The 27853-nt window shown below is 32.9% G+C and overlaps 2 protein-coding genes and 1 pseudogene across 2 annotated transcripts; 2 read left to right on the top strand and 1 right to left on the bottom strand.

Moving 5' to 3' along the window:
- Positions 1-4679: 4679 nt before the first annotated feature.
- Positions 4680-14459, top strand: LOC100813553 (NADPH--cytochrome P450 reductase-like; annotated as a pseudogene).
- Positions 14460-17997: 3538 nt separating this feature from the next.
- Positions 17998-22809, top strand: LOC100819057 (telomeric repeat-binding factor 1). Its single transcript, XM_003518215.4, has 5 exons — positions 17998-18195; positions 18330-18522; positions 20288-20374; positions 21016-21408; positions 22536-22809. Exons 1-5 carry the CDS (start codon positions 18137-18139, stop codon positions 22563-22565), a joined length of 762 nt encoding a protein of 253 aa, XP_003518263.2. The 5' UTR covers positions 17998-18136; the 3' UTR covers positions 22566-22809.
- A 1416-nt stretch (positions 22810-24225) lies between these two features.
- LOC100818521 (protein NETWORKED 2A) lies at positions 24226-27593 on the bottom strand. Its single transcript, XM_006575997.3, has 2 exons — positions 25818-27593; positions 24226-25411 (listed from the first exon to the last, which is right to left on the bottom strand). The coding sequence occupies exons 1-2, from the start codon at positions 27591-27593 to the stop codon at positions 24344-24346; spliced, it is 2844 nt and encodes a 947-aa protein (XP_006576060.1). The 3' UTR covers positions 24226-24343.
- Positions 27594-27853: the final 260 nt, after the last annotated feature.

Genomic DNA, 27853 nt, shown 5'->3' with positions numbered 1-27853 from the left:
AGAGAGAGACTCACTTCATTGGTGGTGCTTGTGCTTCAAATAACGTAGTTATTGGTAGTCACACACAAAGTTTTAGTAAAATGGTGTAATATCATTAACATATCTTTTAGTAACAACTAACAAGCTCAACATAAAAGTAGCACATGAATTAACTCGGAGATGATTTTATATCATAAAACTAGAAGATACACAAATATAATTGAGGTGCTTAATTACTTGGCAAATGTCACATCTGGGAAGCTTGCTTCATAGACATTGAAGAAGAAGCCTTTGGTGCTTGTTTGCAAGCTTGTTTGCAGCATGAACTTCAACGTCACATTTGGCACTCAAAGCAGCCTCATCTGCACAACAAATCATTGTCGTCGGAGCTCTTTCACATAGTTAACATTTGAAGTAGTACTATACTACACAGTTGGTATTTAATGTGGGAAGAAACTGTTGAAGACAAAAAAGGAAGTGACTAGATGAGGATTGAGAGCAGGTGAGGATGCGAAGATAAGGAATTGGATGTTGCATATCAGTTTCTGTAAGAACAATAAAAACAACACGGATTAGTGGGGTTAATTTGTCAAACATGTGTGTGGCTGTGGAGGCATCAACAAGTACAAACCATGTTTAAGTGGCCACTATATTTTCCAGATATTTTTCTATCACTATATGAGAACTGCCTTATATGTATATTTTAAAACCGGATACAACTAATTATTTTGAATAATTGTGAATTTGGATTAATCTCAATTACTATCAATTTATTAGAATGTGTGTTTGCCAATTTTCCAACATTGAAATAAAGAGATACTTAAATGTTCAACTATCCTTGCATTTGATATTTTGCTAGTCAACAAGTTGGCATATCCAATGCTTTCTATGAACTTGTACTAGAGCCAAGGAAATTATAGAACTTAACATAATACAAAATACTGTCCCTATAAATGAAAGAGCTAGAGGACAGACCAACAGACAACAACATCATAAGCTTACAGTACCTTCTTAGCAACAGTGTCATTGCCTTTCTCCCCCCTAAATTGTAGAGAAAATGTCCAAAGGGTCCAGAGTAGGCGAAACCATAGAGCTGCAAACCAATTTGATTTCAAAACTGCTCAGTACTCAAAAAAATTTCACTACAAACTTCAATTCTGCTTCATCTTTTGAGAAAAGGTGAAACAGTTAGCACAATATGTTGATTTTGTTTCGATCATTGGTTGAGTTATGAAATGGTTAATGGTAAAGACCATACTCTAGTTACCTTCATGGAAAATTCTGATTTTTAGAAAATTCGATCCAGTAGTGTTCATAAGAAGGCAACATCACTTTGGATTAAATAAAAAAATAGTGGTGGGACTTTAGTTATAAAAATATAAAAAATGTTGGAAGAATTGGAAGGGATGCTTCTGCAATGAGCCAGGGTAAATAATTTTCCCTATTAATTTTTTATAAAGAAGAATGTTATATATATATATATATTGGTATAAGAAACATAGACAAATAGATCAAAAGCCCAGTCAGAGGTCGTCTCAATAGAAGTTATACTCTGTATAAATACCAGCATAAATATAGGATAACCATATCGCCCACATACTAAAAGCATAAAAAAGGCCATCCAAAACTATGCCCACTTTGTACTATATTACTAAGTATAGTGGTAAGCGTAGATCTGTCTCTGCGTTAGCTAGCCTTTTTCACAGAGGGCTATCCCAAGAGTATAATCCAAGGACTGGTTCTTTTAAAAAATGAGAGGATGATAGAGGGTTATTCAAAGAATATAAGGACCTAGAAGCACTTCATGAGTGAAGGATTCAATGACAAGGTCCAAAGTCAAGTTTCGACAAGAAGAAATGACCAAGAGGATCAAGGATAGACTACTCATCAAAGACAAAGAAGAAGAAAATCATAAGAGACTAAATTGGAGCACGTTGAAAATTGCTGAATAGCTCACTCAGCCGCACTAACTCGCTAAGCGCAATTCCAGCAATTAGACTTAGCGCAAATGTCTCGCTTAGTGCAAACCTTCAATGAGAATTTACGAAAACTCTTGTTTACTTGTCTAATGGGCTTGAGCTTGATGTAAATAGGTTTGAGTGTTTAAGGGATTATTAGAGACTTAGTTATCTTCTTAAGCCTTTGCATAATTGAAATTAAGCTTGTGCTTAGAGAGAGTTTAGCCTTTTTTTTTTATTTTTAACTGAAAACCAAATTGATTCTTATCAAGAAAATTATTCCTTTATGACAAATCTTCCTTCGACTTATCAATTCTCCGCAGATCGTGGCGTCGTTCCGTTCATCTTCTTCATCTTTTTTTGTTTTTATGATCTTGTGTTCTTTGAAAATGAACAATGGTATTCTTGAATTTGCATCTGGAATGATATGGGCCAAGCATTCATGACTTGGATTGCATCAGTTTCCCTTATCAAAAGCAATGATGCATGCTATGAATTCCATTTCTGTAAAAGGAAAATGTTTAATGATAAAGGAAATTATATTTGTTTCTATATCTGTTTATTAGAAAATTAAAAGTTTTGTAAAAAAAATTAAAAATTAAATTGTCATTTAATATTTCAATGGTTTTTTAATCAATAATTATAACTGTTTTGTAATTAGCAATTCAACCTTGCTTGCCTAGAAAAGTTAAATCCGCCATGTATGGGTGTTTAGGCTATCTCCAAAGTCCAACCTAACTTTCTTTTTTTAGTTTTTACATATTTTAAATAGATTTTTCCCTAATAATAATTTGTTCTTACCACTTTTTCCTCCAATCTATTATTTCTCCTTTTACTTTTTACATGACTTAAATGAGTTTCAATATTACACTTGGCTTATTTTTTGGACGAGTACTTTTTATTATATAAATATTATTGGTTTAAATGAGTACTTTTATTATATAAACATTATTATTGTTAAAAGTGGTTTGTTAAATTTATTGACAATATAACAACAAAATTTGACATAATTGATAAATAATATTATTTTTTAAATATATGATCATGAATTTGATTCCTTGATCGTTCATATAAAAAACCATTTATTGAAAGAAAATTAATCTTTTAAATAAATTTTATCTTAAGAAATTAGTATTTAACTTTCAACTAAAGGTATCTACTTTAAAAAACAAACAAACTCAAACAATGTTAAGCATTGACACTTAAATATTAATACTTTATTAGGATTGACAAACGGCACGAACAATTGTGGGCTTTGCTATTTTATTAGGATTTTATGTCAAATATTAATACTTTATATTTATATATCCAACAACCCTTTGAATATTGTAGGCCAATGTGACCACCAAATACGCCATACTAGTATGCTTGTCGTTAGTTAATTAAAGGTGATAACAATACTAACTTAACCAATCATTTTTCAATTTTAGGGACTGTTTTAGAATTTTAATATTTTTAAGGACTAAATTAATAGCTCTCGGTAATTTAGTCCTATTTTTTTAAAGGATAATTTAGTCCTATATTAAAATATTTTGTTTACAAATTTAAGACAAAGATAAAGAAGACTTTTTAAATTGCAAGGTTAACAAATTTTAACTTGAAAAAATCATATTCAACCTTTAGTCATTCATAATTCGCTTGAATTAATATGTGAGATATAAAGTGTATTGTGTTGTTTTTCTATTCTCGAATCTCCTCATCAACTCTCTCTCTAGGACAGAAATTATATTAAATCATTTTTATATTTAAAATTTTAAATTAAATGATAATATAGTTGAGATTATTTTTAATTAATTAACCATCTAAAGAACACAAGTTATTTTCAGGTAATCTAATTTAATTAATTAAACATGATGAATGAGTTGTTATAAGAATAAATGACAAATTGAGTAATTGAATAAAATAATGAAAAAATTCAAAAAATTGTCTAACCAACATGTGACAATGATGGGACAATTTTAATGAGATTTAATTATATTTTTATTCTTATTTTTTTAATTTTTTTTTACAAATTTACAGCTAACAAATTAAATTATCTTCAACTTTTAAAAAATATATGAATTTTCTTTTATCAATTTACTCATAACATAATTATACTTTTTACTTTCAATTATTATTTTTTTGACAAGTTTTACATTCAATTTTTTTATTTTTTTTCAAAATTTATCCCTAACTTTCATGTTTATTAATGAATAAACGGCATAAGATAAAATTCACAATTTTTTAAAAAATTATAGATATAATACATTAAAAGTAAAATTTATATAAAAAAGAATAAAAAGTACAATTAATTCTTTTAATAATAGTATTGCTAACAGAATCAATACAAAAACGAATGTGGTCAATTCACGACAGCAAGTCTATTAGTAAGCTCTTTTAATAATCTTTCTTTCTACCTAAAAATAATCTTCAACGGCACTACATTTTGATGAAATAGAGACAACTTAAAAAAAAAAAACAACTTTGAGCCAAATTTGTATTGAGTTTTCTTAATCAATATTTTTAGGATATTGATCATGAAATAAAAAGAAAAAATATTTACTCTAAAAATCATAAATAATTAAAAATCTAATTTTAGGTATTTTAACAAAAACTTTTTTAATCAGTATGATTCTCTGCAAAAGCACTTGTAAGCATTTGTATTTACTCAAAGTGTAGCACGTCACATGTCATCGACGCGAATGCGCTTGCCTTGGAACTGCAAAAGCAACCAAACCAAACAAGGAGGCCACGCCATCGTCAATCAATTTTTTTATTTAAAAAAATACTACCTCGTGGGTCCACTCCAGGCAAAACGCCACCGTTTCACTCCACAAGTCCACACCATCACCTTCCTCACTCTCTGTGTTGCGTTCAACCACCACCACTCCTCTATCTTCTCCCTTGAACTCTCTCTCTCGCACACCGAAACCGAAAGCGATATATATACAGAGAGAGAGAGAGAGTAAGATGAGTGCACTGCACGCGAGGTGGAGAGAAAGAAACTAACTCACCGAACAGTGAAACTTAGGCATTCTGAATTTGAGCTTCGCTTAGTAGTTCCGAGTGTTTGTTTGACTTCGATGGCTTCGAATTCCGAGCTGGTGCGAACCGTTGTTGAGTCGGCGCTGGGCGTTTCGGTTTCCGATTCGGTGCTGGTGATCGGGCTTCTCGTGTTCGTGTGGAGGAAATCTTCGGATCAGAGCAAGGACCGAAGCCGCTCGCGGTGCCGAAGCTTCTGGTGAAGGAAGAAGAAGAAGAAGAAGAAGAAGAAGAAGACGCTGGTTCGGGGAAGACCAGGGTTGCCATTTTCTTCGGAATTCAAACCGGTACCGCTGAGGGCTTTGCCAAGGTGCGTGCGTGTATGGATATTTATTACTTTTTTGCCACTTTTTTTTTTTAGGTGATTTTAGGTTGCTGCTTTTCAATTTCGTTGAATTGGGAGTTAGAAGTTGGGTTGGATGGATAAAGGAGGAGGGAAGGGAGGAAAGGTCGTCGGTTCGATCCCCTCTCCTAATAAAACAACTAACATTTCTAACAACTAACATTTGACTTTCAAAAAAAATAAAAATCGTTGAATTGATTATTATAGATATAAAGTGTTAATAGTTATTCCTGGGAATGTTTTTGAGGGAATATTTGTTTGTTTGCTTTTCAAGTGTCAAACTAAAGTGATTCGGATAGTGGACCGGGGATGCTTAAGATAATGATTCTTTAGAACTCCTTTTTCCTACCCCGGAGAATGTGCTATTGTTTTCACGTCTTGGTAACAAATGATTTTATGCCTTTTATTTGTAAACAAGGATAGTGTATAGTTTGGGAGTTTGGGCTAGAGCTGCTAGTATTAAATGAGTTGGACTGATGCAGGTTAAAAAATTAGTCTAGGAGTGCTTGATTAGGTTTTGGTACTTGGAATATTGGTATTTTGACAGACATGTCTTTGGAGGTAATGGATACTTTGATTTGGAGAAGGATTAATAATACGTATCTTTAATAAACTGAATGAGTTGGAGAAAAGTTTAAGGAAAGGAACTAGACACAACAGGGTCTAAACTTTGGTACACTGGAATAGTTAGAGGAAGGATTCAGTGAGTATTATTGTGGACAAGAATTTGAAAGAAAATGTGGTGAATGTAAAAGTATTAGAGACGAGATTTTTTAACTTCAAAATTAATGGTTCAGTGGGAGACTATCAATATTATCAATGCTTATGCACTGCTAGTAGAACTGCGAGACACTTTTGAAAAGAAAAGTTTTTGGAAGATTTTGAAGGGGTTGGTTCAAGGTTTTGCACAAGAAGAAAAGATTCTCACAGGCAGAGATTTAAATGGACATGTTGGTAGTGAAGTAAGGCAATTTACAAGAACTCATGGTGGTTTTGGCTTTAGAGAGCTAAATGAGAAAGGATAATCTGTTCTTGATTTCGCAATGGTATATGATTTCAATATTATAAACACTTGTTTTCAGAAGTGACAGAAACATCTAATTGCTTATAAGAGTAATACCTCAAGGTCACAAATTGATTTCTTTTTTATAAGGAGTTCCGATAAAAGAGTTTGGAAGAAATGCAATGTAATTCCACGAGAAAGTTTTATTACACACAACAGAGTCTTGATCCTTAATGTTCCTTTTAAAAAGTTGTAAACACTAAACAATAAATCTGAAAAGTTACAAATCCAAGAATCAAGTGGTGACAACTCAAGCATTATCAATCCCAGATTATGGTGCAGAACAGCCAACCTCAAAACCTCTATTATAGCAGAATAATGGATAGTGGGGTGAAACAGAAATGAAAGTTAGAAATAAGAGAAAGAAAACTTTGCATGAAGGGACAATCCAAAGCTTTTAAGGAGTTTTACTGAGATCTTGGGGGCTAAGAATGGAGAATGGAAGATATATAAGCTTGCCAAAAATATGGAAAGGAAATCATGAGATTTTGGACTAAGTAATATATATCAAGGATGAAGAAGGAAAAGTTTTGGTTATAGACCAAGATATCAAAGATAGGTGGAGAACTTTTTTTATAAGCCTTTTTAATGATGGGTAAGGATCATCCTGTAATATAGAAGGATTAGAAATCCAAGAAGATGAACTCAATTTGACCTACCATCACAAAATTTGAGTTGTAGGTAAAAGAAGCTCTTAAGAGGATGAATAATGGTAAAATTGTTAATCCTAATGGTATTTCTGTGAAAGTTTGGAAAATGTAACTCCTCACATTACAAGTCGATTTTGTGGGTTAGAGTTAGGCCCTAATTTCAAATTCTAAGAGCACCACAAGAAAAAGGATGCTGGTTGTGTCAATTTGGAAATGACTCCCTGCAATTACATGTTCATAATTGACTGATTATGGCATTTTCTAATTTTAGCTAGAAAATCATTATGACATAATACATTTTTGTAATGATGAAGCTAATGCCACTATTTCCAAAAGGCTTGAATTAAAGGGGGATTTTGTTGTTTTCCTAAGAGCACTATGCATTTATACCTGCAGTCAAGCATGTATATGCTTTATAATCACAACTTTTATTTGCTCTTTATATTTTTATTATAGGCTTTGGTAGAGGAGATCAAGGCTAGGTATGAAAAAACAGCTGTCAAAGTTGTTGACCTGGTAAGTTGGCCTGGGATGAAATTTTGGCAATCCCTCTGTTATGGTTGTAGTGGGGAAAATGTGGTACTTTTTAAAATGTTTTTGTTAAGGGGACTTTCAGAAAGTCTTCCAAACTAGTGACTCGTGGAATTATTCTATAGAAACTCCAAAAGGTAAAATGTAGCTAACTGGATGTGGCTTAAGTATTTGATGTATATAAATTGATCTAGGATGACTATACAATGGATGATGATCAATATGAAGAGAAGCTGAAGAAAGAGTCAGTTGCATTTTTCATGTTGGCCACATAAGAATTATGCACATAAAAAATGGTCGGAAACTTGAAGTTCATCATCATTATTATTATTATTTTGAAATCTATGTTGTATTTGATGCATGGGTGATGCTAGGTGCACCCAGCATTATTGCTGATGCACCCTGCATTTTAAGTGAATGGGCAAAAATGTCCTTCACTCAAGTTGATCCGTATGACTCATATGGATCAACTTGATCTGTATGACTCATACGGATCAACTTGATTCGTATGTTTCATACAGATCAACTTGATCCGTATGATCTATACGGATCAACTTGATCCGTACAGATCATACGGATCAACTTGATCTGTACTTATAACTTACACATACGGATCAACTCATGCACACCCAGCAAAATGCAGTAAAATGGCATACCTTAAATGCCGACGACGACGAAACAACCACCGCAACAATCACCACCGACCCATAACACTTTCATCTCGACCCAAGCAGCAACTCTCTCAACAATGAAAAACCAACACGAACCAACAACAGAGGGAGAAAGCGAAGAAAAAAACAATGGAGGCGTAAGAGAAAAAATAACACTGCAACCAACTTCAAAAGGAAGAAGACACCAGGGGCATTTAGGGAATTAAAAACAATTGCTGGGTGCACAAGCAATAATGCTGGTGCACCTAGCATCACCCTTGATGCATTTGGACCTGACATGGTAGATATGGAGATGGAAAGCCAACTGACAATGCTGCAAGATTTCACAAATGGTTTACTGAGGTTTGTAGTATTACATCCCTTTTCTAAGAAAATCCAAGATTTGATGTCTCTCTCTCTCTCAGCTATACTTAAAAGGATTCAAAGTTTTGGGGACATAATTTTAGGTTAAAGACGACAGGGGTACCTGGCTTCAACAGCTCACATATGGTGTTTTTGGCTTAGGTAACCAGCAGTATGATCATTTTAATAAGGTAAAATTCAGATGATTTTAATTTTGTTTATTTGACAAAAACAGTTCATCATCTGATCATCTTTTCTTCTGAAACAGATAGGTAAAATAGTTAATGAAGAACTTAGTGAACAAGGTCTGTTATCTCATCAACTGTATTTTCTTGTGACCTCATAAAATCAAATTGGTATATATGCTCCTTTTTGATTGCATGATTCTGCTGGCATTATTACCTGGGAAAAGCTAAGGAGCTTGATATGTTTATTCATCAATATCATTTGTGGTGAAGATGTTTGTTTTCCTCCCCAAAATCCATTTATTTTCTTGTGTGATTTTGTTTTGTTAGCTTAGCATGGGCTGGTGCTTTAGTATGTTATATCCAAAGTTTTTAGTATGGCAGTATGCCATATTTGATACTAGAAATCTATTGGATGGAAAACTGTTCTGATACTTGCAGAAAATACTATAACATATTTGTTGGAAAATTTTGTTATGTATATTGGCTTCAAAATTCAGATATACCAAGCCCACTTACTAGACTTCACTTATATTTTTGTTGGTGGAATTTAATTATATACAAGTATAGTGTATTTTTAACAATATAGGAAGAACTTGTATTGCTAAAGTATAGATTTAAATTTTTTGCGAATTTATGTTTAAAATTCAAGTTATATTTATGGGAAGTGAAAACATGAATCTAAGTTTTTAGTTTTAAACAAGGCTTAAATGATGTTAAAGTAGTTTTCAACTTTGCATAGATATCTTATATGCAGGCTTGTGTTTGGCACAGGTGCTAAGCGTCTTGTTCCATTGGGGCTAGGTGATGATGATCAATCCATTGAGGATGATTTTGTTGCATGGTAAGTATAATCCTGTTATTTATAAGATTCACTGGGGAATATATAAAAATTGTATGAAATGTGGTGTGTGGCTATTGCTTTTCTCCATTTAGAATGTTTCTGGATTTGCTTTTCCTTTGCAGGAAGGAATCTCTATTGCTTTTCTCTATGTTTCTGATTTTGTTGCTTGGTAAGTATAATCCTATTATTCATAAGATTCACTGGGGAATATATAAAAATTGTATGAAATGTGGTGTGTGGCTATTGCTTTTCTCCATTTAGATGTTTCTGAATTTGCTTTTCCTTTGCAGGAAGGAATCTCTATGGCCTGAGTTGGATCAGTTGCTCCGAGATGAGGATGATGTAAATACTGTATCTACTGTTTATAAGGCTGCTATTCCTGAATATCGAGTGGTTATTCATGATTCCACTGTCACATCTTGCAATGATAATCAATTAAATGTAGCAAATGGTAATGCTGTGTTTGATATTCACCATCCTTGCAGGTATTTGAAGTTGTGCATGTTGATTTATGGCTGTTGTTATTTTTTTACTAAACTTGAAAGCTTGATACCATGAAACTGTTGTATCTTTCTTGAAGGGTTAATGTTGCTGTTCAAAGAGAACTTCACAAATTTGAGTCTGATCGTTCTTGCATACATTTGGAGTTTGACATATCCGGGACTGGCATAATGTAAGTTGGACTATGTGTTTCTTTGCAAAGAATAAACTCATTTTTTTGGTAAGCAAGAAAACAATAACAGGACCAGGCCACAAGATAAAAAAGAAAGAACGATAGCCATGGGCAATTACTATTATATTATATCTTTTATGATTTTTAAATAAACTCTTGCAATTTTTTTTTGTTTGAGAACTTATGTATTTATTTTAAAGATATGATAGGATTATTGTGGTGACAATTTACTGATTTAGTTCTTTTTGGATATGATGTGGTTGTACTTGTAAGTATTATAATTTCTATGGGTTTTAAAATGTTATTCTAGTATTATTTTGCCTGAGAATAGAGAGGGTTGTGATCCTGATTTAGGGTGATATTTCATTGATTTGTTGTATAGTTTCCTTAGATAGCTTGATGCTAATTCCTAATTTTTAGAGATTGATTCAGACGCATTGTATATAAATATGTTGTACAAATCATTCATAATGCATATAAGAAAGTATTCTCTGTCAGTTTCAACTTTCAACTGTTAACCATTAAGTAATCAGGTGGATGGTTTTGTTTGATCTTTCTCAGATATGAAACTGCTGACAATGTGGGTGTTTTTGCTGAAAACGATGATGAAGCTGTTGAAGAAGCTGGAAAGTTGCTGGGTCAGGATTTGGATTTGGTGTTTTCCCTTCTCACTGATAATGAGGATGGTACTCCTCTTGGAGGTTCTCTGCCTCCTCCTTTTCTTGGCCCTTGCACACTGGGCTTTGTTTTGGCACATTATGCAGATCTCTTGAACCCTCCACGCAAGGTTTTTATGACCTTCACTGACTGTGTTTTCCATTTCTTTTATTTTTTCTCTTATTATGTAGTATATAATTGCTTTTACTTATTATAAGTATAACAATATGTTTCAAAAGATTTTTCTTTTAAGAAAATAAAGGAAGAAATAGTTAGCTGTGCTTCTCTTTCAGGCTGCTTTAGTGGCTCTGGCTGCACATACTTCAGAACCAAGTGAAGCAGATAGATTAACGTTCCTTTCATCTCCTCAGGGGAAGGTTGAAAATTTTGCTAGAGTTATACTGTTTCTGTTTTCAAGTTGAGACTTTTCTATATTTTCCTCTGTTAATAATAGTTTTGAAAATTTTTGTTTTCCAGGATGAGTACTCCAAATGGCTGCTGGGAAGTCAGAGAAGTCTCCTTGAGGTAATGGCTGAGTTCCCCTCAGCAAAACCACCGCTTGGTGTGTTTTTTGCTGCAGTAGCCCCTCACTTACAACCTTGTTATTATTCTATTTCATCCTCGCCTAGGTGATTATCTTATACTATCTAAAATATATGAACAAAGTTTTAAGAGAGAAGTGGCCATAAAATAATGTTGTTTAGTTTTTATATTCTAGGTTTTCCTCGCAAAGGGTACATGTAACTTGTGCCTTGGTATGTGGTCCAACTCCTACAGGAAGAATTCACAAAGGAGTATGTTCAACCTGGATGAAGGTATCAACTTTTGATGGATTCACTTTGTGCTATCAAATTCTTGTTTCAATGTCTTGGACTCTTTTTTCATAATCTTTGTATGAATTTCCCCAATCAAGCTTTATTATATCTGACCTGAATCTCTCAAATTATCAGAATGCCATTCCCTTAGAGAAAAGCTGTGACTGTAGTTGGGCTCCTATTTTTATCAGAACATCAAACTTCAAGTTACCAGCTGATCATTCCGTTGCTATTATTATGGTTGGTCCTGGTACAGGCTTGGCACCTTTCAGGGGATTTTTACAGGTACGTTAACATTTTACAGATGTTTTGTAGTTTTTAAATATTTATGAAAATCAGGTTGCTAGCTTTTGCATAATATTAAATGAAGAGGGAAAATTTTGGGGTGGAGGTGTAGAATAGAAAGTGAAGGATAGAAAGGAAACATTGGAACCAAAAAGAAAAGTACGTAAAATCAAGCACAATATTGAGCTAAGATATGAAATATCTAATTCTGATTCCATGAGAATCAGAAGCTCCAATTCAAGTCCCAGTTTGTTGGAAAAATCTGGTTTACCTAAATGATTAAATGGTTGTTTGGGAATATAGTTTGTTTTGTTTTGTAGGAAGTAGTCATTTTTTTTTCAATTTTTTTAAAAAAAATTGGCAAAAGTAAGAGATGATTTCTTTTAAATAAATTGAATCAATACACACTAATTTCTAGATTTCCAAAATGTTCCTGAATAACATTGATACTGTTGAATACATGAACTTAATTTATGGTAAGACTCTGCTTTTTAATTGTTGCATTATCTTTTATTTACCCAGGAAAGATTGGTCCTCAAAGAGGATGGCGTTCAACTTGGTCCTGCATTACTCTTCTTTGGATGTAGGAATCGACAAATGGTAAAATAATTGCTTGGTGGGCTTTCAATCCTGATGGAGTTTTAGAATGATCCAGGATTTTCCTGTGTATAGGATTTTATTTATGAGGATGAGCTAAAGAATTTTGTGGAACAAGGTGCTTTGTCAGAGTTGATAGTCGCATTCTCGAGAGAGGGACCTGAAAAGGAGTATGTTCAACACAAGATGATGGATAAAGTAAGCGTCATTATCAACCTAGTTGGCAACAGATGCACTATGGATAAATTTTTTGATTGCATTAGTTCTGTGTGCAGGCAGCAAATCTGTGGAATTTGATTTCTCAGGGGGGTTATCTTTATGTTTGTGTGATCCTAAGGGCATGGCCAGAGATGTTCATCGGACTCTTCTTACCATTGTCCAGCAGCAGGTACTGATGCCTAATTGTCTTTTTTCATCCCTCCCTTTCCCCAACCTTGGAAGTGTCCATTTCGGTTATTCCTCATCATTTTTTACACACACACACACACATATATATATATATATAGAGAGAGAGAGAGAAGGAATCAAGGTACTCCAAGAGTAACTTTAAAAGAATTACCCTCCATCCTCACCATTGATTTTCTTTTAATCTAATGGTTCTAATGAGTAACTCACCTTTAACCATTAGATTAAAAAAGAAATAAATGGTGGAGATGATGAATCCTGGAGTAACTTGATCTCTTCCCATATAGATATAGGGGTTTGCTAACATACTCCAATCAAAAAACAAGTGAGTGTATGTTAGTAAATCCCATATTGTTTTGAAAATAAATAATGACTCCATCACCTTATGTCCATTTTTCTTTGCAGTGTCTTTTTATAGACCTAGGGGGCTTTAAAAGTTATCTGGAAAAGATGATTATTTTTTCTAAACTTTATTTTATCCTTATTGATAATTGATAATTAAGAGTTGCCATGAATGTGAGTTGATTGTGGAACATTTTTCCCTATCTCTCACTTCATTCTGATTTAGCCTTAACTTCAGTTTTCAGAAGCTGAGTAGGTTAGGGGTTGACCTGGACTACCTCCGTAGTTACTGACCCTGTTTTGTACCCATCTGCTGATTTTACTGGACTTGCTTATGCTCTGTGTACATTAATCTTTTATTTAGTTTACTCAATTGACTTCTTTGAATTATCTATAATTTTAAAACTTTTGCAAAGCATCAAATTTATAATACCGTCCTTTCTTCTGACGCTTTAGTCAATACACTATATGTGGATTTTAGGAAGAGTTTATAGGAACTTATTTGATGAAGTTTATCAAAATAAGTTTTTAATTTATTCCAATAAGTTTCATGGTTAAAGTTGACAAGCTTTTTATTGAATAAACACTTAATTTTTGCCTGATTGCATCTTATGTTAATCAAAACTATGTCTACAACCATGTTTCTGGGTTTAATTTCAGGAAAATGTGGACCCTTCAAATGCAGAGGCTATAGTAAAAAAATTCCAGATGGATGGACGTTATCTTAGAGATGTCTGGTAAATTTTCTGATTATTCATCTGTCTGGGTTTTGGCACCCTTGCTATTTGGTGTGTTAAGTTCAAGATTGGTTGAAGGATATTTGATACCCTGCTATCATGGAGTTTTGGGACACCAATGATGGAAGGCTGAAATTTCTTTGAGAAAACAAATCGTTTTTGTGGACATTTGTGTGGTTTTCTTATATTTTTCTCTTAATATTCTCTCTTATCATGATATTTGAACTAGGATTATTTTTAGAGAGACTGATAGATAGCTTCGTAGATGATTTATAGCACGTATAGGTCGCACTTGGTTATTTCCAATGGCCATGTATCAAGTTGTAGGAATTGGTAATGAATAAGCACTCAATTGATGAAATAATTCTTCTAGTTGATGAAAATTGTTTATAGTGCTATCATAGCTTCATTTTATAATTTGATATTCTTAATAGCTTTAGGCTTACTCTTGCAGTAACTGTGTGGAACACAAAATTCTACACTTAAAATGTAAAGTCTCAACAACATTGATCTTACAATTGTGAACGATGGTTGTGCTAAGGGCTAAGAAAAGTTGGAACGAATACTCTTACGTGAATTTTCAGTCATATGTTGTATCTATCTCTATTTTTGTAAATATTAAATAGGGAGGTTTTATCAAAATTGTGATTGTTGAGGATGAGAGAGACATTTTTTCTCATGTCACTTGAGAGTTGAGAGAATCCATTTATTAGAAAAGGGGTTAATCTATTTTAGATAAAGCACATCAACAAGTCTTTGAGGAAAACACTCCTATAAGACCCCATAGATAGATTCAATCAACACTTTTCTTTTTTTGAGAAAATTCAAATTTACGCTATTGCTCTATGTAATAGATATGCATGATTGAAAAGGAAATTTACTAGTTAACTATCAGTTTAAAATTCTCTGTATCCAAAAATTTTGTGAGATTTCAATATTAATAAAAGGTTATATCTTTTCATTAAATTTCCCTAACACAATAGCACTAGAGTTTCCCACTCATTCAACCTTGTCTCCAATTGTCTTAGTCTTGTTTGGTGGTAGTGACTCTGAAGGAGACTTGTCACTTCCTCTTTCAATCATCATAGTGCTATTAAACCTAGCTCGAACCAGTACGTAAGACCAGTTCAATTGTGAAAGTTTTTTCATACACACTTTTTTTAATGTCATTTTTCATAAGTAGTTTTTCAACAAGGCTCTTGAATAAATCACAAAAAAAAAAAAAAAACAAAACTTTAGACCATGGAATTCAAATTACCACCAAACCAAGTTATTTTGCTATAGAATTGACAATATATATATATATATAAAGTAATAATATTATATATCAATTTGAGTGGTTCAATTAATAGATCACAGGTCTAACCATTAATCTAGTACTCTTATTGAGACAATGACCTATTCAATTATGATAACCCTACTAGTCATTCCTTTCTTCATTGTTATCTCTATTGTTGTCCCCACTTTCAACACACCATTGTACAAGGCGACCATCACAATCCCATTCTCAAGGAGAGGAGACCTCAACAACCCAATATACCACACCCGTAGCATTCACAAAAATCGAGACGTGAAACTTGATCGATATTGAAGCATATCGAATAACATCAATCCATATACAAGAAATTTTGTTTTCAACAAGGTTGTGTATTTTAGAACCGAATCTGCCTAAATCCAATTGTTTGTCCGTCCCTACCTCAAACTATACAAGATCATGATAAATTTATTCTAGGATAATGATAGGTTTTACATATGTTGTTTAGACAATATTAATTTTAAAATATGAAACTTTAATTGTGTATTGAATAAGTGTTTATTATATAAGTACTTTATGTATATAACTTATTTTTATAATTGAAGAATAAATGAAGTTATTTTTTATATAAATTATAAGCTGTTTGCACAAACTATCTTGAAAAACTTATTAAACTAATATAAAAATAACTTATAAATATATCATAAATTATGCTAAATACTTGATCTAAGTATAGCAACATTATTACTTTTTGGTGTGGTTTAAGGTTTAGATGATACTCACTATAGGGATATAACAACATTATTTATTAAAGGCACTAGTTCAATTGAAAAATGGTATAATGACATGATTTTTTTGTCAATTATGATAAAAAAAACTATTGATTAATTATGAACATATGAATATCTTAATATTATAAATATTCATCACATTTTTATTTTTCATCTTTTTTTTAATGGTGTGTCATATCACTTGTTATTAGACATGGCAATGGGGTGGGAACGAGTATTGTCTTTCTAATCCCCGATCCGACTCCTCAACATGTTCTCATACTTCCTGATCTCGTCTCGTATCCAATTTAAATTAGAAAAATAATTTTTTTAAAAGAAAATATTAAAAATTTGATTTTAGAAAAAATAAATTGATTATTAAACATTTATTTTTAACTACTTTTATATCAATAAATTTATTATAGTGTATGTGTCTATAAAAATCGTTAAGAAAAGAATATTAAATTATGTAAAAATTCTAAAATAAAATTAACTAGTAATAAAAATTCTAGGCCTTTTGATTAAATTATGCAAAAATTCTAAAAATTTTAAGTGGCGGGCGGATCCGAGTTCGGGTCGGGACGGATGTAGTAATCTCATACCCATATCCGTACCCGACTTTTGGTTATTGAAAAAAACCTGAACCCGAACTCATACTCAATCAACTTGAGTATTACCCGTCAAAGTTGGAGCGGATTCGAACGGATATCCACAGGTATGCATGTACGGATTTTCTTGCCATGTCTACTTGTTATATTTATATATATCACTTCTCTATCTCATATTTCTTTTACTAGTGTAAATAGATACATGGGTATCAATAGAATATTATTCATTAACTATTTGTGATTTGTTTGCTTTAAAATGAGATGTACTTTACAAGGTAAAAAGTATAAAGCTGTAAGCATTGACATTGAATTTTATTACATATTTGTACATATTTTATTAATAATTTTATAGTTGTCTATTATTTTAACTTAAAAAATTGATTAATAAATATTTTATACCTAATTAAATACTTTTAATTTATAAAAACATCAAATGATTTCTATATTTCTATTATAAGAATACTCTTTATTAATAATTTATATTTTTTAGTCCCTTTAAATTTTTTTTATTTTAGTGCTATAAAATTTGTCTTACTTTCTATAATTTGTTATTATATGAAGTAATTTAAAAATACTTCACTTTCGACCTTAAAGATGATTATAGTTAATATTTAATAACAGTTAGTTATAAAAGGTAAAAAATACACCTTTTGAAAATAAAAGTAGAGGATTTTTAAATTAGAAAGCTGAGAATAAGACAAAAAAAATAGAATAATCAAAATGAATGTTGTGATTATTGACCTGAATGACTACTCAAGAACATCGATGATAATGTTGATGCTGATCTGAGCTGGTCGATTAACAAATAAAATTCCAATACACAATCAGATTGAGAAGAATATTAAAATTATATTTTATCAACAAATTAATAGCATCTATATCAATTAAACAATAATAGATTAAAAAATAGATAAATATCAAAGGCAAGAATAAGATAACAAAAATATAGAATGATATCTTTTTTCGATTAAAGAACACGACTATTCTATCTTTCATTGAGAGATTAATTTTACTTATAATACTTATTCAAATTTTTTTTATAAATAATAAAAATCAAATCCTGTTACTAAGTAAATCATTAATTCCAACTCAGCTATACTAACCGAGTCATCCATCATTGCCTCAACCAAATGATATAAAAATGGTAGTTTTTACTTTTCACATTCTTCTGAATCTCTTGAAGGATAAATTGGTAATCTCGTAATTTCCCCCTCCCCACGCAACGAACGCATCTGTACGTTCCCGTACACCTCCGATTTCCACTATATATAAATAAGGGGTCACGTTTTTTTATCCAACAACACAGCACAAATTTCGTTGCAGAGGGAGAAATATTAGAGAGAGAGAGAGAGAGAGAGTGAGTGGGACTGTTCTCTTCTGCAAATTCCGAACGACGACGAGAGAGATGAAAAAGACAAGTAATGTTTTCTTCAGTGAGGATGAAGCTGCTGTTCTATTGCAAAGGTCTCTTTCCTTTTCCTTCCTTCGTTCTTTTTCATTCTTCAAAACAAAATCTTCATCCACGATTTTGCTGCGCTTGTAGTGTTGTTTAATTTTCTTCTAAGCAGTGGTAGTTTGTGCGATACGTTATGATGTAGGTACAACGCACAAACAATTTTGACGTTGCTTCAGGAATTGGCCAATTATCCAGACTCGAAGTTCGACTGGGATGATTTGGTGGCCAAAACCTCAACTGGAATTTCCAATGCCAGAGAGTATCAGATGCTGTGGCGTCATCTAGCGTATGGTCACTCCTTTGATGAAAATTCGGACCTCGATAATCAACCTCTGGTTTGTATACATAAGACGCTTTTTGATCGTTCGCATTATTATAATGTCCATATTGTGCTTTTTGTTATATTTATATTTATATTGGATTTGGAATTCTGATCAAATTTCTTACTGTTCTGCGTTGTTCTTAAATCTATGTTTTGAATTTATGTTTTTAATGTTCAGATTAGTAGAATTTAACTGAGTTTTTCGAATTCCAAGTTAATTATATGCACCTGCTGCCTATCCTTTTTGTTATTACTCCTATTTTTTGGGGATATATAGAAACTCTTCGTTTTATGAAAAAATAATTTTTTATCACTTCTTTACCAATGTGCATTTTATGAAATTTATGTAAATTTACTGCAATGATTTCATCGAAGAAATAATTTGTTGCTAGGGTTCTTTATTATATGAAAAGATAGAGTACCAGGTGCTATATTGTATGTATTTACTCCTCTATGCTACGGTTTGATCAGTAAGCACTGCCGTTGTACGAAAGAGTATAATAGTTAAATAATTTTTAGAGGTTAAAAGTATAAATTTATGAGTTGTTATAAATACTTATTCTCTTCCTTTACTTTTTCTTTTTCCTTTAACATCTCTTGCTTCACTTTTTTTTGTCTTTTTTAAATCTTTCTTTACCTTTATTCTTTTCTTAAAAGGAAAAATATATTTGGGTATCTCAAGGGTATAGACACTTTCAATGAGATAGGAAAAGAAGGAAAAAAAAAGATAAGTGATTAATAAGATTATGATATGATGTGATGTGAGAGTAAGAAAAAGATAAATAAAAATAAAATATAATAGTGGAATATTTATAAATTTTGGGTATCCAAATATCATCATATTTTCTAAATATATGAAAATTAATCTTTGAATGCCTAATATGTTAAATATTATTATCGTTCCAAATGTATGTGGATATGGTACATACATTGCTTTGCCCATTTGTATTCATGTCAGTAAGCTTTTGTGCACACTTGCCTTTTGCTATAAAAGTTGAGTCCTTTTTATGAACAGAAAGTGAGTGTCTACCTTTCCTCTGTTAGCAAGTCAATTGATAAGATTCAAAGGCATGCAATGGCGGTGGCAGAGTTTTATTTTCATAAATATTTTAATTATATCTCAATTATATCTTCTTATTCTTCACCCTTTTGGCCCGAGGGGACTATACCTAATTAAGAGCCCTACCACATTAGACCCAGGCTTATTAAAAAGTGAGTGTCTCGATCTCCACCATTCAACTACCTACAATGCTTTAATAGACCTAAAATCATTTTACCCAGTGTGGATGTGTTGTAGGCTTGTAGCCTTCTATTCAATTCTTTGTGCTTTTGAAATCTCAAATTTATTAGTTATACTACCATTAAAAGCCATATTCAGGCCATTATAGTTATACTATACTGATTGAAATTGTATTCATAAAAGCTACTTTTTTTGGGGTACATACCTAAAAACTACTTTGATTTCTTTGAAAAAAGTATATTCCATGTTAATAAAAGTTTAATGTTCTTGTAACAAAGATAACAGTGTTGTATCAAGTACGTAACTGGAGAATATAGTTGAGTTCGTCATGAACATGAATATTCATCACATGCAGATTAATGAAAATTGTAAGCAACCATTTACACCAGCATTTTAATCTTCAATATGCTCCTCAAATCAGTTTTGCGCTATTTTTGTCTTACTGTTTTTTTTTTGTTTGATTTGTTACTCTTAATTAAGTTATTAAATTTGTACAGCACTTTCTTACATTCATATATATTTGAAATCTTAATCACAGGATGATGATAGTGACTTAGAATGTGAACGAGAAGCATTGCCTCGCCCAAACAAGGAAATTGCAGCAGAAGCTTCAGCATGTGTGCAGGTGTATAATAATTTACATAATTATTAAATTTTATCCAGATATGCTAAGCCTTAATTTGGTTCCTGTCTTACTTAATTATATTTACCACTTTCTTAAAGATGATAATTTAACTTGAAAGAGGAATCTAGGGTATTTAGTTGCTCCGTCATTTCATGTTTCTTGTAATAAATTTCTTCCTCCATAACTTGTGAAGATGAACCAATTGGGCTTGAGTTCGAGTTTACACTTACATTAGAATTTGATTCCCAAACACATTATTTGAGAAAGGCTTGTGGTCTTAGGCTGGATTCGTGCTTATGTGTATGTGCATTTTAAGGTTGTTTCCCAATTGGATTTGGAAAAGAATAGCATTATTCTTTGGTTTAGGCTTCTGTCATTTATTTTGAAGTACAGAAGATTTAACTATTTAAATTAATAATAATTATTATAAGATATTGAAAAAAATTAATTTAATGAGTTGAACCATTGAATTAAACTGCAGGAGAGGAAGTACATATTATTATTATTTCCTTGTAGCTTTTTCTTAATTTGTATCACCCATTATTCCCTTGAACAATTTTAAATTATAAACTTGCTGATGACTGCTAATTCTTGTTCTTCAGTTCTGACAAGTGTGTTTGTGTAAACAAAATCTTCATTAGGTAATGATGACATCTTTTAAGCTGAATGAGTCCACCCCTACAAGCTCAGTGATTCAGGCTCCATTGACAATAAATGTTCCAGTCTTTCGTTCATCTAGAATTGCTAATATGGAAAGTTCACAGTCATCTAGTTCGGGGATGCAAGAGACAAACATTGTTTTTCCAGTTACCGTTAAGAGACAAGCACTGCCAAATGTACCCTCAACGAGAGCTGTGGAAACCAGAGGATCAGGTAGTGGCTACACATCCATGAAAAAGAAAAGAGAACCATGGTCTGAGGAAGAGGACTTGCAACTAAGAGCTGCTGTTCGGAGGTGGGGTGAAGGTAATTGGGCAACCATGGCTAAAAGTGATGACTTTCCTATTCAGAGAAGTACCACGCAGTTGTCCAAGGTATTTTTACAACCCTAAATATTTGGGCTTGTATGGCCATTATTCGTTATAATATTTGATTTTTTTTTTAACTCCGCGTATGCATTTCATTGGTGGTGCATGGTTGACGACATATTAATGAAATGCCAATTTTTACTAAAAGGAGTACTAATAGTAATACATCTTTTAACACGCTACTTTTTAATAAACTTTTTTATTGATTAAAAAATTTATTAAAAATTAAAAAATCATAAGTGAAATTCATTTAAGAGTGAGAAACTCTCTAATTTTGTATTTTCAACAAATTTTAATTAATAATAAAAAATATATTAAAAAGAACATATTAGATAATATTGAGACCAAGAACACTTGTTAGTCCTAGAATATCTAATAATTTTTTGTTAGATAAAGTTGCTAGAATTTGTCTCACAATTGAAAAATTGTTGTTATATAGTGGTAATTGAAAGGGAGTAAAGGGCATTCTATTCTAGGTGGATAAATTTAAACCAATAAATAACTAATAAATATAGAATATCAAAATCTATTCCTGGATTGGGCCTGTCAGTTTTGCTTGCATTTATTATTGGAAGCACCATTGGTCTGGCTTGACCTTTGGCATCTGTAGGCATATTGATCAATTTGACTTGGATTGTGTTGTTGAGAGGGGCAGCTTTAGCTTGTTTATGTAGCCTACTGAAATTGGATCTGTTGACAACTTATCAATTTTGATAGACATTATTTGTTAGGTGTCACTAACACGTGCCTCTAAAAGGAATAAAATAAAATTATTGGTGGCAAAGAGTTTTATTGTGACCATGTCTTCCCCTCCGAATTTTCATGTTTCGTTGGGATGTGAGGAATGATAGGATTGTATACACATGTAATTTATTATGTTTGTCAGGTTAAGATGCTGGTGAATCATCCACTTTTCCCAAACCTGAATTTTTTGGGAAAATATTGTCATAGGGATGTCTAATGCGATGACTTGAGTCTTAATAAAAATGAGTTTGGATTCAGGGGACAATCCTTGAAGATACTTTTCTTTCCCTAATTATCTTGTGAATTTGATGCAATTTAGTAATTGTATAACATTTTTTTTATTTACTTTTCATTCTACACATCGTCATGGATTATTCAAATATTTGCAGAGGTGGAGCACATTGCGAAAGAAAGAGTGATGACACCAATTGATATACCATCTCGCTCACGATATCCACTACTGAACAGTTGATCACTCATTGTATATATCCACTCGATAAACAATTCATAATGTTAAATTCTTCTTCAATGAATCCGGTGGGTTTGTCTTCTGTCCTATGCTAATTTTACACACTAGGGAAGTATATATATCATACCACCCGGTCTCAACGTTCAATATTGCTACTATTATCTTTCGTTTGGGTGACTTGATCTCTCTTTAAGCAGGTGACAGGTGAAAATGCGTTGCATGAAACATTATAATCCTTAGATTAAAGCAAGACAACTTGTCAATTCAAATGAAGTAAAATAGCTCTTCAATTTGAATGAATCAATATGATGTCCCTTCATTTAAAATAAAACAAATAACTCTTCAGTTTAAATGAGATAACAACTTATGATGTTCTGCAAATTGTCATTTTTTTCTCTTTTAATAGTAGACGAGCCCAAAGACCCAAGAAAAGTAAAAACTGACTAAATAACCGAGGTAAACTAATCCCAGCTTCATTAGGCATAAGCACAACTGCACAAGAACTAAGGAAGGAATAGCAGACAAGCAGAATTCTCCATTAACTTCTCTGACTAAATATCACGTGTCACTAATATGGAGTTCAATAAAAAGGAGTACTAGCAACATTCTTTAGTCTCTAATAATGTTCTTTATGTTAAAATTTATTGAAAATTATAAAATCATAGAAATGAGATGAACAAAAGGTTGTTTTTTTAATAAATTTCATTCAATAATAAAGATTGTATTCAATGTTAACATTCTTGTTGAACAAAAGCCCCATTGCTATCCTTCCAAAGTAACTATCCTTTCAAAATAAAATCATAGAAGTGAGACGAATAAAAAATTGTTTTTTTAATAAATTCCAATCAATAATAAAGAGTGTGTTAGAAATAGTATATTACTAACATTCTTTTTGAACAAAAGCCCCATTGCTATTCTTCCAAAGTAACTACGCAAAACTCAAATAATATTTTCCATTTCAAGTTAAAAGGAACTTTCTGAGTTGAAGAGATGTTAAAGCTAATAATCTAAATCTAAACCCAAGCTAAACAATTTACAATATAAGCTTATTTGCTATCAGCAATCAACCCAACTTAACCATACAAGCTTGATTTAGGTTTCTCAAATTATGAAGCCTAAGCCAGCCTCTGACTTTGGAGAGTACTTTCTCCTACAGCATTACATCCCCAATAAAATCCCTACAATTCTTCTCAATTTCATAAAAAATGACGGAGACCGAAATGACAAATGTTTGCAGGGTGCAAATAGGAAGGCTCATTATGAAAGCTAGAGACAAAGTAACTCTTCCAGCAATGGAAAGGCTCCTTGTCAATGATAAAAGAGTATTTCTCCCTAGCTGATCTAGCATGCTACAAGGGAACTCCAAGTTATTTGTCATGGAAATGCCCATAGTATTATCGATTGCTTCAGCTATTAAAGCATTGACAATCTTAGAAAAATCAACTCCTGTTTTTTTATCAAAACTCATTTGCAAAGATATGGCTAGAAAACAATTTTATATCAAAAAATGCACGCATATTATAAAATCATTTGCTTTTGGAATGTGTATACACACGGACTCATGCATTATAAGAAAGGATTGTATGTCAATCTTGCAAATAGAAGCAGAACCAATCTTGAAATGAAAAACAGCTCGATAACATACACAGGTTGTATATATTGTCACAATCATACTGCTACATAATTTAGAGTTCAATCCAAGTACTTAATAGGGTAGTGGAAGTTGATCTATATTGGGGCTGGTGCTTCATCATTGACACTGTATTGTCTTTGCAATGCTGGATTTACACATGCAAATAGTGAAGGATGATGCTTTTGCTTCTTTAACTTGACTCCAAACAAGAAAGACCTCAAGGGTATTCGAGCACGACTAGTGGAGTGATTCATCTCACCATTATTCTTAGGAACACCACTGTTAACACCAATAGCTTCATCTAGCTCATCAAGTGTCTTCTCAACATCAGTTTTCATTCCCTTCACAAGTGTAAGGCCTGCTTGCAGTTCACTTGCAACCTTGCTGTTCTCTTGCTTCATGTTGAGAATCTCACCCTGAAACTTTGCAACTTGGTACTTACTAATTAGCTCTGCAGTGTCAGCGCCGGATTCCGTGTTCCCTGCTCTTGCTATCTCATCTTGGATGTTGCTCAAAGACGCGTACCTTCCTTGCAGTTCATCATGCAACACTGCATTGTGTTCCACCCACAGCGATAACTCGGTTCTTATCTCTCTCAGGTGTCTGAATATTGGCCTGAGCTGAGATTGAATAGGCTGTTGTTTAGAATGTGAATACCCTTCAGACTTCTTGTTTTTATCCCTTATTGTTTTCAGCTCAGCTTTTAAGTCCTGAATAGAGTTTTGGAATTTTTGAATCTGATGTACTGAAGTGCTAAACCTCAACCAGAACTCTAGGTTCTCTTCCAGCAAGTTGTCAATGTCTGAGCGAAACTTCTGTTCCAAGTTAGAAAGGTCTTGGCACTTATCTTGGTGTGCCATGAGCTTCTCTAGTGTCATTCTCACAGATGAGAAGGCATTTTTTCCTGTGCTTTCAGTTTCAACTTGTTCTGCCAAAGGGGATGCGGCTGCATTTGCATCTAAATTTGAAGGCGAATTTTCGGAGTCCAACACATTAGCACCTTGACCTGCTTTTCGAAGAAGTGCTTCCTGTGGTGTATATTTGTATTCTGTGGTGATGGTGTAGGGACTTTCATCAGGATTTGCATCTGGATTGTCCAGCTTCTGATGTAAAACCTGTATCTCTTTATCCTTTGTGGAAAGAGCGTTCTTCATTTCCCTTAGCTGCAGGGGAAATTCTACATTAGTAGGACTGGAATGTACACTATTTGTAAGGAGAAATTCTAAAGCATTGTTTTGGCAACAGTTTTAAAATATTCAATTTTTATTTCGTGACTTAATAATCTCAATTAAAATAAATGGAGCTTTTCTTTCTTACTCTATGAATACTCATGCAAGTGGATGTTTGTTTATACTTAAAAATAAAATAAAAAATGTGAATACCATATTGCTAATAATAAAATCATGCTAAAATATTTAATATGTTCTATTCTTGTTTTGAAATTTCATCTTGCTTCCTTATGTATAGTTGTAAAAAATAAGTTATTATGTATAATTATGACAATTTCTAAATCTATATCAGATTTGTTAAAATAATTATACAATTAAGTAAATTTCATCATTTGCTTACCTGAAGAGTCAACTCAAAAATGCTGTCACGGTTTTTCTTTTCCACATCATTGAGCTTCAGCCTGACATCCTTATAGTTCACTAAAACTGATGTGTACTCCTCCAACAGAATCTTTTCTCTGTCATCTAATCCACTTATAAACATCTGCCTCCAGTTAGGTTGATCTTCCTCACTAATGTCCAGATCCTGTGATTCAGTGTCAAGATTGCTCACTGTATCAGATAAATCATCCTTATCCTGTTGTACCAGCTTCTGAATCCTTTCATTCATAAAAGACCCATCATTCAAATTGGACTTGTTAGTATCAACATTTTCACCATCGTCTTCCTTTATTGTCTTGACATCTGTGTTATCAACAGACAAGTTATCATGATGTTTTTCAGATTTTTTCCCTGATTTATCATCAGAAGCAGTTCTCTTCTTCTTGTAAAGTACCAAGTTCTCCTCCTCCTCATCTGGCTTCATGTTATTCAATTTTCCAGAAAGGTGCTCAAGGTTACAGCTAGCTTCAGTAAAGTGTGTTTGGAGGGTGTTGTCTTGAGTTCTGACACTTTGGTTGAGCATTTTAACTCTCCGCAACTCTTCTTCCAATTCCATTAGCTTCTTGTTGGTAACTTCTGAGCCTTCTATGAGCATTTCCCTGTCTTCTTCCAACTTCTTTATATTTGTGTGAAGTCCATCTGTTTCTGATTTTAGTCTCTTTACCATTCCAGTCTGAGATGAAACCGCAGTTTCCAAGGTACAAACCTTATTTACAAGCTCATCAATGCACTCAGCCATTTCAGTCACGGTGAGGGAATTACTTGAATCTTCCTCCAACTTTTGTTTGATCTTCTCTCTCAACATCCCCACGTCATGCTCCTCTTGCTCCATGTCTTCATCTATGCATTTTTTATCTGTTCCTACATTCTCAGACTTGTCCACATCATCTTGGTTTTGTTGATTCATATATTTAGAAATGAATTGGTCTCTAAGGGTCTCAAACTTCTCATGAGCTTTCTTAACCCTTTGATACTCCTCTTTAGCATCATTAGATGATTGTGCCTGTATCTCTTTCAACTTGTTCAGGGTCTCTTGGCATGATTTTAGAGCTGTGGCCGCCATCAAAGCTCTAGCATCATTGTCTTCTATCACTGTGCCAACACCAAACTCATCTTGCAAGCTGCAAACTCTTTTCTGTGTTACTGTGATCTGGTCTTCAATTTCCCAGTACTTTTCATAGGAGCGTTCATACGAACTCCTCTCAAACTCTTTCTTGGTTTGGAGCGACAATATTTCCTTCTGAAGCTTGTCAATATCAGCCAAGGCTTCAACCTTGGTCAGACCTGAGCTTGAAATTGTTGGAACATATTTTGTTGAGCTAGAAATCCTCTTAAGTGGACCCTTTCTGGAGAGCAACATGAATGGACTTCTAAAGTCCATCTTTGGGGTCTTGGGAACTCTAGGAATGGATGGTTTATTATGTGGTTGATTGTTGGAGTCTGGTGATGATAAATTAGTTCCTGTGTCACTTTCTTCTTCATCATCTTCTTCAATATGACATGGAACTTGGTCTGGGAAGACACTGGCTATAGTGCGGTTCGCGCTTTGGAGTTCCTTTGATAAATGATCATATTTTTCTGCTAAGGCTCTATAAGCTCGAAAGGCTTCTTCCACAAAATCCACCAGCTCTGGTCTCTTCTTGTAATACATTTCTGCCCTCTTAGCAAATGAGTCTCCCTCATCACACAGGATGTTGAGGGTCTCAGCCACCTTCTCCTCCATATCTGTTATCATTTGTTTGCCTCATCATTAACAGTGAATTAATTTTATTCGAAAGGTTAAAGTTTAATAATGCAGATGAGAACTTCAGTTCTTAGAAACACGGATAAGGGTTATGCAGCCATGAAGCTCATAGAACTACACCATTATCCTATGTCATTCCTAATGTCATTAATCTATTTTCCTTTCCTTTATCTATAACCATCAATTAATCCTACACCGTGTCATGTTATGCATATATCATGAACCACTCAGAAAATGATGCATAAAAAAAA

The sequence above is a fragment of the Glycine max genome, chromosome 2, assembly GCF_000004515.6.
Source record: "Glycine max cultivar Williams 82 chromosome 2, Glycine_max_v4.0, whole genome shotgun sequence".
Lineage (NCBI taxonomy): Eukaryota > Viridiplantae > Streptophyta > Magnoliopsida > Fabales > Fabaceae > Glycine > Glycine max.
The sequence above is the reverse complement of the archived record's forward strand: the minus strand, read 5'-3'. Positions and strand labels throughout refer to the sequence as shown.

Bases quoted from the DNA above. Each gene is read 5' to 3' on its own strand.
- LOC100819057 (XM_003518215.4), top strand. From the start codon at position 18,137: ATGAAAAAGACAAGTAATGTTTTCTTCAGTGAGGATGAAGCTGCTGTT. The intron at 18,196-18,329 runs GTCTCTTTCCTT...GTTATGATGTAG, and splicing joins GCTGCTGTTCTATTGCAAAG to GTACAACGCACAAACAATTT. The intron at 20,375-21,015 runs GTGTATAATAAT...AATCTTCATTAG, and splicing joins AAGCTTCAGCATGTGTGCAG to GTAATGATGACATCTTTTAA.
- LOC100818521 (XM_006575997.3), bottom strand. From the start codon at position 27,593: ATGATAACAGATATGGAGGAGAAGGTGGCTGAGACCCTCAACATCCTG. The intron at 25,412-25,817 runs GTAAGCAAATGA...TTTCCCCTGCAG, and splicing joins TTTTTGAGTTGACTCTTCAG to CTAAGGGAAATGAAGAACGC.